Source organism: Microtus ochrogaster, chromosome 5 (assembly GCF_000317375.1).
Source record: "Microtus ochrogaster isolate Prairie Vole_2 chromosome 5, MicOch1.0, whole genome shotgun sequence".
NCBI classification, from domain to species: domain Eukaryota; kingdom Metazoa; phylum Chordata; class Mammalia; order Rodentia; family Cricetidae; genus Microtus; species Microtus ochrogaster.
Genome location: NC_022012.1, coordinates 92686767 through 92697992, shown reverse-complemented (window position 1 = coordinate 92697992; position 11226 = coordinate 92686767). Strand labels below are relative to the sequence as shown.

The following is an 11226-nucleotide window of genomic DNA, read 5'->3' as shown; positions in this document are numbered from 1 at the left end:
GATGATGTCACCTCTGTGAGCCCCCAGGACTGATGATGTCACCTCTGTGAGCCCCCAGGACCAATGGTGTCACCTCTGTGAGCCCCCAGGACCAATGATGTCACCTCTGACAGCCCAAGTGTTTGCTCCTATGATCCAGACTACATTGCAACCCCACAGAAATATCAAACCCACCATGTGCCACACAACTCATGTGGTAGAGAAGCTCACACACAGGATGCAGAGGGCACCTGCAGGGAGAGCCCTCAGCAGAACCACAGTGGCACAGGGACAGGAGGACCGGAGGCTTTGAGGCCTCTCGCTTTGTGGACACACTGCTTTCTGACTCACCCACAGCTGACAGCGAGGCTGATCTGTGAAAGCCACATAGTGGGACCTCAGAGATGGGTCAGATAATGAACATCTGTCCTACACGTGTAAAGGTCCAAGTTCTTAAAAAAAAAAAGCCAGGTGTGGAGATGTGTATCTGTAACCCTTTCTAGGGAGGTAGAGACAGGCAGATCCTCGGGGCTCGCTGGCCAGCCAGTCCAGCCTAATGGGCAAGCCCCAGGCCTAGCTAGGACCTGAAAACACACACACACACACACACACACACACACACACACACACACACACGAGAGAGAGAGAGATAGAGACAGAGACAGAGACAAAGGTATGCAGAGAGAGAGAGAAAGAAACTGAGCACATAGCAACCTGAAGAGAAACAGTTTTGTTCTTGGGATCAGATATTTCTATGTATTAGCAATCTTTGCAGATAAAGACCTTGCTAACATCATTTCATAGAGAAAGAGGAAAGAACAACTTGTTTCCAAAGAGGGAGCACCTGAGACAGAATTCAGAACACTCTAGTAGACACATAGGGAGCACCTGAGACAGAATTCAGAACACTCTAGTAGACACGTAGGGAGCACCTGAGACAGAATTCAGAACACTCTAGTAGATGCGATGCGTCCAGCCTTCAGCTGCCACCTTACATGGCTGGTATTTTCATCGCACCCTTAAAGATGAAGGTGCAGGAGGAATGTGAGCCTAGAAACCTTGGTCCCCAAGGCCTGTGTCCTTCCCACCATCCCAGCACTCTAGCATCCATGGGTAGAGGTCCCTGGACCTAGTGTTTGCAGAAAGTGATGCTGAAATACGGTCTCGGGGGCAGGGTTGGAGAGACAGCTCATCTCTCATCAGTTAGGAACACTCACTGCTGAGCACCAGCCCCTGACTGGTGCTTCCTAACTGCCTGCAACACCTGCGGGATCCAACACCCTCTTCTGGCCTCCATGGTCACCAGCACATATATGGTGTGCTTACATACATGTAGTCACTCACACACATAAAAACTAACTCAAAAAATCCCGAGGGGCAATCAGGTCAGTGAGTAAAAGGGTCTAAAGGAAGGGCACCCCCTGTCATTCTGCCTCCACCAACAGGTGTCACTCAGCGTGTTGCCAAGGCCAGGGTGAGACCGAGTCACACAACACAGCTGAGAGCTATCCAGGGATGCACTCCTGGCCTGAACCCACCAGGGCAGCATGGCACACACTCACCACAGTGAGGGAGAATGCACACCACAGCGGAAGCTAGACCCACAGTCTGCCTGCCCCTTTCTGTCCCGAATTACAGATGCTGTCTTGGTTTCATGAAATGTTTTTAATTAACAGAGCAACAAGCAAGGAAACAAGTCCCAAATGCCTGAATTTCATGGCTTTGTCTCCTTTTCAAAGGTAAGAAAAACATCCCATATGTCCCCGCAAAGAGCTGAGAGAACGCGTGTTTCGGTTCTCATGAACATTTAAGGCCCTTGGCAGTACCTCCAAAAACCCATCAAAATACATCACCCCCCAGACTCACGACTCTGAAGAGACTCACGAAAATCAGAGGTACAGAACTGTGCGAGGAAGTTGGGACCTGATCTTAATAAATTAGCATATGTAATAAGCAGATACAATCACACATACCAGATATCAGAGGAAAGACGGCCTCTAGGAAGGACTGAGGGGTGTGTGCAGGTATGCGTGTGTACAAGTGCACAAGTGCATGTGTGTGTGTCTATGTGTGTATGTGTGTGTGTGCACGTGAGTGCAGGTGCCGTGGAGTCCACAGGAGGGCATCAGATCCCTTGGAGCTTGAATCACAGGCAGCTGTGAGCTACCAAATGTGTGTGCTGGGAACAAACTCAGGTCTTTGCAGGAGCAGCACACATGCACTCTGGACCCCTGAGCCCCCCTCCAGCTCCCAGTTTGCCCAATTTGCTCTTTTTACAGGGTCCCTACTGCCCTGAAACTGAGAGGTAGGCTCCACTGGCTGGCCAGTGACCTCAGACATCTGTTGTCTCCACCTCCCCAGGGGTGGGGTGGCAAGCATGTGTTGCCATGCCTGGCTTTTTATGTGGGTCTTAGGGATTGAATTTGGATCCCTATGTCCTCTGGGTGGGTCCAGTGGTGCTTGATTTATGACACCCCTTGAAGGCACATCAGGACATGGTCAGAGTGATGGGGGCAACCATTGCTGGGCTGTTATCCTTGACCCAGCCATCTTGAGCAGGCAGGAACTTCTTCCCTGGTCCAGGAGTTGACTGTGGCCACTGATCTGTCTGGCATGTGTGACGTCTGCTCTCTGTCACCCGTGATTGAAACTGATCGTTAAGGTTTCTGCATGACTTACAGTAGCCATACCACCACCAAGGTATGTGCCAGAAGCCCAGGGAGGCTGTATTCAGTGCTTAAGGAAGTAGCCAGGGCAGCCTGAATGACCTTGTTACTTGCGAGCCTGGCCCTTCCTGGGTATCTTTGCCTTGTTCTGCCTCCTTCCAGGCTCAGTTCAACCCACTTGGCCAGAGGTTCCAGCTGTCCAGTACCGTCCTCTGGACTTCCTCTCTGCCCTTCCTCCTCTCGATTCTATAGCTTTTTCATGGAAACATACCCATGGCTTCTTGGGTATCCAAGCGCCCCCTGAACAGAGAATGAGTTCACCCACTAGGAAGCAGCCTCTTTCAGCCCCACTGCACTACAGCTCCTAGATCACCCTAGTGATCATTTGCTGACCACTTAAGTGGGGACCGAAGCCCCAACTCCTCACAGGAAGAATTGGCTATCTCCATCTTGTTCCTGCCTGTGCTTGCTGCTGGGGTCTGCAAAGTGGGGTACCTGTTCATTCTTTTACCAGAGTTTGAGTGCGTTCTCCTCCTATGTCCCCTACACCCTTCCTAAATGAGTGAACAGTAGTTCCCATTACCAATTACCTAAAAAAAAAACACCAAAAAGCATAACAACAACAACAACACGCTATGACTCTTAGGTCAGCGAGACGACTCAGCAGGTAGAGAGGTTTGCTGTTAAACCTGATGACCTGTTCCTTGACTCACACAGAGAGAGCTGACCCCTGCAAGTCTATCTGCACATGTGTGTCACAGCACACACATGCACACACTGCATGTTAAAAAGGTTCACAGCCTCTTTTTCCCAGTTAGGGGTGGGGAATGAGTGGGAATCATGAAAGAAAATGAGTGACATTGAATATATTTTAGGTTCTACTTCTCACGAGTTTAGTTACTGTGACTTGAAAGCATATGCACAGTGTCTCACCAGGAGATCCGCTCCAGCCCTCCCTTAGTTTTTCTAAACATCTCTGCAATGTTTTCGACTGCCTTCCATCAGATAATTTTGATGTTGGATGTCTCTGGGGGATGTTAACACCTTATCTGAATTCCCATGCTGAAGTACACTGAACTCCTAACCTAACTTTGGAAAAAGCCATCTCTACGCTGCTCTCCTTCCAGCCCACAGCTCCATTTCTTGTAGATCTGCAGTTTTCTTGCTCAGTTTTAACTTCACATTTTTTCTTTGCTCTTATTATGGTTGTTAGCCCCCTTTCTTCCATCCAACCTCCTGTTTGAGATTCATATGCAACTTCTTAGCTCACAGAAAAGTTCCTGGCTTCATTAGAAACTATTGAAATGGGGGTTCAATTTAAACCCCTGTTGGAATACATTTCCGACTGGTCAGAGGTTGCAGTCTGCCATAGCCTAGCAGCTTTCTCTAAGCTTGGCAACATGGAAACTCCTTCCCTCCCCAGAAAGGCTTCCTGCTAACTACCTGCCCTCATCTGGAGAGTGTTCCTGGGCCTGGGGGCTGACCTTATTTAAAATCCATCTCTAAACCAGATGCCTGACTCATCTTTAGCTTGACCCTTGGCACATATCCCTACTAAGAAGACTCGTGCTAGCAGCTCTTCTATAGAACACTACTGTGTGGTGATATCTTGTTTGGGCTGTAACAAATAAAGCTTGCTTGAAGATCAGAGTGCACAGCTAGCCACAGAGGCCAGGCAGTGGTGGCACACACCTTTAATCCTGGCACTTGGGAGGCAGAAACAGACATATCTCTGTGAGTTCAAGGCCACCCTGAGCTATACGAGATTGATCCAGTCTAAAAGAGAAATAGTGTGTGGGTACCAAGGATTGAACTTGGATCCTTTGGAAGATTATCCAGTGCTCTTAACTGTGGAGCCATCTCTCAAGTCCTGACATTAGTTTCCAATTAAATTAGTAAAATCTCAGTGCCCATTCCATATGGTGGATCTGTAGTAATAGGAGCGGCAGGGCTGCGTCCCCAGCACCCCAGCTGCCTCCGGCTAGCTTTACCCGAAATCTCAGCGGCTATAGGCTGGAGGAGCGGAAGGACCTCCCGCAACATGGATCTTTAAAAAGCATTATTATAAATGATATTGCTACCAGGAAAGGATTGACAATGCCACTGCCCAAGGTAATATGTCATGACTCATATCTAGAACCATAGAATTCTGGAGCCAGGAGAGACTTGGGCACAGTAGGGTGTATGTGGGAGATCTGGCTACTGAAATGTTGCCTTTAGACTCAGGCCAGTCCCTGGCGTTTCTTCACATCCCCCTTTCAGGAGTGCTACACCCTAGAGGGAAGTACTTCCAAGAACCACTCAGCCAGGATGTTGCCCTGGAATCATTAGGGTGGCCCCAACCCAGAACTGGAAAAGCTGGTGCTCATTTCTGATGGTGGAAGTTACAAAATAATCCCATGATAGTTCAGAATTACATATAATAAAGGGTTATTTATTTAGGGGAGACTCACAGATCTCTGCCCTAGATCACAGTCCTCTGCACAAATGGGGAACAGGAAGGGTCTAGCAGCCAAAAGCGAGAGCCAGAAGCAAGAGAGTGAGTGCAGGCTTTACAGCTGCATTCATAGTATAAGAGACCACACCCAAGTGGGCTTCTATCTTAAAGGCTATTGGCAGAAGGAGCGGAAGAAGCTCCCACAGCATCTCCCCCTTTTGTTTAAATAAGAGAGTTCCAAACCCAATACAAAACTATATACACTAGTAACAGATATCAAGTATAAGATTAGAATTACAACCAGCACAAACATTAAACAAGGAGCATATGCTAAAAGTTTTAATAAACATTCTATCCTAAGGAGTCTAAGTCTTGTATTGGAAATGGCTTGGCTAGATCATAAGAGGACAGTAACTACAATTATCTAATCTTCAACTCCACCAAAGGCCTGAGAAGAGAGATAATATTTTTTCCAGGTTCCAAGCACTGTCATTTGGAAGTCTGTGGGGTCTGAGGGAGCAGAACAGCCATTTAAAGAAGAAATGACCTCTTTACACAACTAACTGCTGCAGAGTTTGGAACCAACCCCCAGGATCTACAAGCTCATTCTTCAGCAGTTTCTTGATCATCACTGGTCCACTTACACCCAGCCAAAGTGAACCATCCAGGCCAGCTGAGGGGTAAATATACCTATTGCCAGGGTCTGACTTCCAGCAAGGAAAGAAACTATGCTTTTAAAGAGATTCTGATGCTGTTGGGCAGGACCGAGGAACCCCAAGTTATACAGAAAAGGTTGCATTAAAGTCACCAAACTGGCATTAGTGTCACAGTCATGCATGCACCTGTGTGTCGGCTCTGGGGAAGCAGCAACAAATGCAGTAGGAGCAGGTTCCTGTGAGGTCTAAGGTTCTCACACTTTGACGTGTTTGTGTGTGTGTGTGCATGCATGTGTGTGTGTGTGTGTGTGTGTGTGTGTGTGTGTTGTATAGGCTGGTAGTGGCTGCATCATGGGAGATGTCACAGATACATTGACCTTAAAGATGGGAACTTGGGGTTCAGCGCCATGCAGTGCTCTCCCACTGACATTCTGCAGAGTGTCAAGGGCACCAGCTGTGGACACAGATCTGCGTCTGTGTGCTGCAAGGCGTCGAGCTCGCCATTGTCAGCCCCAGCAGATGGACAATATTCTGTGAAGCTGATTTTCCTGGAGCTTGTTCCAGGGGATATGCTAATTAACATTTGCTGAGCTCCCTCTGCGCGTGAAGCTTACGCTGCATAATTCAAGCCTCACAACTCTGAAAGACACTGTGATTATCCCTGTCCTACAAGGAGGACAAGATGTGTTTATCCAACTAACAATAAAACCTGGGCTGGATCCTAGGAATCAAGTTAAAAACAAGGCAGGCAGGCAGACAGACAGACAGACACAGGCTTGCTGACATCCTGAGAACAAGTACTGTAATAGCAGGGTAGCTGGGCTGCTGAGTGGAGAAAGGACTGGAAGGTCCAGGAAGGTCCAGGAGCCATAGGAGACCAAGGAAGATGCAAGAGTTGGTGGACAGGCAAGAAAGGACAACAGGAGGGTGCCTGAAAGCAGCAGTAAGAGCTAAGACATCAGCCTAAGTCCAGAGTTTGCAAAACAACAAAACACGACACTTTAAGCCATCTCTGTACAGTACATTTCTATGCTTAGATAATATTCAGTCTGTAAATCTGTATTTCTGCTCTCCAGCTGTCATGCCTGCTGGGGGAAATGTATCCTTTTGTTGTTGTTTTTAGGCATTGATCTTCACGAACTTGTGGTGGACTGGGGAGCGGACTTGAACTCTGTGGAGACTACACGCTTGGGAGCCTAAGTGCAGTTGAGCATGGGTGGAGGAGGGCCTTGCTACTCCCCCAGTGGCCCTTCCTTTCTTGCGCATTGTTCCTGGGAGTACATATGACAGATAGGTGGGTGTGCCTAGAGGTGATCCCAGCTGGCTGGTGACCATGGCAGCACATGTCTCATCTCAGCAAGCCTTCCTTGCCACTGGTCCAGCACGAGTTTTCCTTAGAGCTTTGGGATCACTAGGCAGAAAAGCCAACAGGCTTTGGAGTCTGGTAGACAGACATCACGTGACAGTCTCCCATCCCCAGGGCCTATGCTGACCACCTGCCATCACAGCTGTCCTATCTCCCTGACAGCAGCGGGTCAGCTGGTTCAGCTACCTCGCAGAGTGTGGGATCTCCCTCACGCACGCGAGGGGCAGCAGGAACCTGTGAACGTCCATGGTGTACCCCTGGAATAGGGAAAAGGCCTGAGAGGCGAGTTCCCATTAGAACCACCTCTAAGTGTGAAACACAAGAACCCCAGTTGCTGGGGGATGAAACCCCACTGGAGCTAACAAGAGGTGATCTGTTACAAAGAGGGGAGCTCATGATTTGAGGTCAAGGTTTGTGATACATCCTCAGTTCAGACACTGGACACGGGCCTTGATAACCCAGGCTCCGTTTCCCCATCTGCAAAATCAGCTGCAACTATATCAAACTATATTAATATATATATATTTAACAAGTTTGTCTGTTATCTAATAATCTATCTACATCAATCAATCATCTATTTATTATCTGTCATCTCATTATCTATAAATAGATCATCTATCAATCCATCATTATTATCAATCTATATCTGTAGAGGGCACAGGTCCTTGTGCTCACAGAAAAGTACTAGGGAAACCAGGAATGTACAGGGTTGTCATTCTGGAAGGAATGGGTGTAGTTAGCAGCCTGGTAACCCATGCTATCTGCAGAGCCAGGCTACACCGACTCCCATGACTATTGTTTATCCCCTGCTCTCCCTCCCTGGCTCTTTATCTCGAGCACTGTTTCTCCATCAATAGAGCCCACTCTTATGGGAGATGTCACGTGTAGAACCCACTCTTATGGGAGAGGTCACGTGTACTTTACAGCAGCCCAGGTGACCTCTGTGCTGTCTGTTGCGCCAGGCCACACCTGACTCCCACAGACTTTTACTTTTCTCTCAGTCACTCCTAGACCCTTGTGAACATTGTTTCTCAGCCAACAGAGCCATCTTTATGGAAGAGATCATGTGTACTTTGTAAAGAGTTTCATTATAAACACGTCTTAAATTTTGTTGTACTGAGCCAGATTTTCTTCTTGGTTTACATGGATCATTACTCTGCTGGCCATGGTGTTTACAGAAACTCCCATAATCTGTCTGCCTGCCTGCCTGCCTGCCTGCCTGCCTGCCTGCCTGCCTGTCTGTCTGCCTGTCTGTCTGCCTGCCTGCCTATCTGTCTGTCTGTCTGTCTATCATCTATCAACTATCTATGTATCATCTATCTATCTGCCAGCTACCAATCTATCATTACTGATCTACTATACAGGTATGTGTCTATCATTCATTTATATACCTATCAATCTAACACCTACCTATCATCTATCTGTCTATTGCCTATGATCCATCATTCATCTACCATCTATCTATCATCCATCAATCTGTCTACCTACCTATCACCTACATATCTACCTACAATTTATCAAGGGGACACTTGCTGTATCACTCCCATCCCTCCATTGATGGCAGACAGGGATACTCAGCACCAACACATCTTGGAAAGCTTTAGAGGGAAGGCAGCCCAGTGGGCAGAGGCAGAGTGGGGAGGCGGCCGTGAGCCCTTTCTGCTGGGGACTAGCTTATCTTCCATGCTTTTCAAACCATGTACCTAGGTTTGTTTGTAAGGCAGGGGAGGAATGTGGGGCTGAAGAGCCAGTGATCAGGGTTTGAGATCCCGAGGACAAGAATGACATGTTTCAAACACAGGGATTCCATATGAGATTGGTTTCAAAGGGAATCTTGGGCTGAAAAATAAACAATTTGGGATCTGAAAATGGAACAGATGAAGAGTCCAGATGGCCACGCCCAACACCAAGCTCCTGTACCATGGACAGGAGTCTCTTTACCGCTTTAACGAGGGGTAGGATCAGAACCCCAAACCATGGGCAAACGGGAGAGGAAGAGAAAACAATGCTTTTCAGCAACAGCAACAGGGAAAGTCATGGATGCCAGACTCAGAGGTAAAGGTCAGCAGGAGTGGATGTGGATGACTTACGGGCAGTGGTGTCCCCTCCGTGATGGTCCCTGGCAATGACTGAGAAAGTTCTTCTCTCCCGAGTACATGGGCTGAATACTATGGAGGAAGCTCTCTGGGGCCCAGGGCATCTCTGCACACACATACACGTGCGCGCGCGCGCACACACACACATAAACATACACATATGCACCATGTGCACACACACATGTACACACTGCTGCTGCTGCAGGGAGTGCAGTCTGCAGGTATCTCTTGGCCCTTACTTTTTTCAGCTCCTTCTGGATGCACACACACATACAAGCATGCCACACATGTACACACACGTGCACACGCACACATGTGTGCGCAATACACATTCATACTGCAGCTGCCGCAGGCAGCACTGTCCACAGGCATCTCCTGGCCCTTACCTTCTTCAGCTCCTCCTGGACGTCCTGGCTGTTCCCCTCAGAAGAGAAACTTTCCTTCTGGTTCTCAGGTTCAGTCTTGGGCTCAGACTCCTGGTCCTCCCCAGAAGAAGTCTCCTTTTCGCTCATTTTCATGGCTAATTTGTACAGCCTGTTTCTCAGCTTCTCCTCTGCAGAATCTGTGCTGGTCCGGGAATTCTGAGCCTCGTTGCTGATGTCAGTCTCTGACACATTGTCTGACACCTGTGTGGAGCCAGAATCAGGAGATAAAAGATCCTCTGTGGAGTGGGCTTCCTCTCCCCAGAAGGGCAGTGACAACTTCCCTGACTCGATTTCCACTTTATTTGATTTTAACACATTCAACACTTGGCTAAAGAGTTACAGAGATGAGCATCACACTTGGAATATGTCTGAATCCGTGATTTTGTGTACGTGGGTGGGTGGCACATGAACCACGGAGAGGACAACCTTAGCTATTGTTCCTTAGTGTCTTAGACAGTGTTCTACTGCTGTGAAGAGAACCATGACCAAGGCAACCTCTATAAAAGAAAGCATTTAATTGGGTCTGGCTCACAGTTTCAGAGGCTTAATCTATTATCATCACGGTAGGAAGCATGACAGCATGCATGCAGGTGCTGGAGAAGCAGCTGAGTGCTACACCCTGATCAGCAAGTAGAGGGTGCTCATGCCTGGGTCTTGAATAGGCTTGAACATTTGAAACCTCAAAGCCTGCCCCCAACGACACACAGCAGCTAACAAACCTCCTAATCCTTCTAATCCTTTCAAATAGAACACTCCCTGGTGACTAAGCATTCAAAGATGTTACTCTATGGGGCCACTCTTATTAAAACTACCACACCCAGTCACAGCCTGCCTTGTTTGTTTTTGAGACAGGATCTCTTTCCACAGGCCTGAGTACTTTACTCCTTTCCCAGAGACTAGGGCTTTTCCTCTGCAATTTGGAATTCCCTGATTGTGTACCTCAGCCCTGAGTTAGCTCTGACTGCCTCTGCCTCACTGGGTTCAATTCTCACTTGTCTGGAGCTCACCAAGTAGGTAAGCTCCATGGATCCAACTATTTGGCTCCCCCGGACCAGGACTCCAGGCACACACCACCGTATCTGGCTTGTGCATATGTAAGCCATACTGTGTGACACCCCTATATCTGCAGCCCCCATTAGTTAATAACCACGCCTCAGGTTCCTGCTTTTTATTTGGTGGTTATATGCTAAGCTCCTTCTATGAATGTGACTCTTACAGGCTGGTGGAACCAAGGAGGCCATGAAGACTGTGGCTCTTACTGCATTCTTGGTTTATGGCTGTGCAGCTGTGCACCGAAATGTTCATTCTCTCTACATGGGACATTTATGCCACCCCCTCTCACCTAAAGCTCAGTGGACAGCATAGAAGAGGGGGGAGAAGAATGTAAGCCTGAATGGGGAGGAGTATTGGGACACAGACATGGTGTGACCACTGCAGTCAGGAACCTGTGACACACCACCTGCTGGACATGCGTGACCACTGCAGTCATGAACTGTGACATGCCACTTTCTGGACACGAGTGACCACTGCACACAGGAACCTGTGGCAGACATGCCATCTTCTGGACACTGTGTGACCACTGCACTCAGGAACCTGTGACA

The 11226-nt window shown here is 48.3% G+C and overlaps 1 protein-coding gene across 2 annotated transcripts in view; it reads right to left on the bottom strand.

Annotated features, from left to right (window-relative positions):
- Myrip (myosin VIIA and Rab interacting protein) overlaps nt 1-11226 on the bottom strand; it is a 183656-nt gene that overhangs the window by 20602 nt on the left and 151828 nt on the right. For both annotated transcript variants that reach the window (XM_005348115.3, XM_013346623.2), the window contains exon 11: nt 9587-9826. In XM_005348115.3, coding sequence (XP_005348172.1) covers nt 9587-9826 — 240 coding nt within the window. The remainder of the gene's footprint in view (nt 1-9586; nt 9827-11226) is intronic.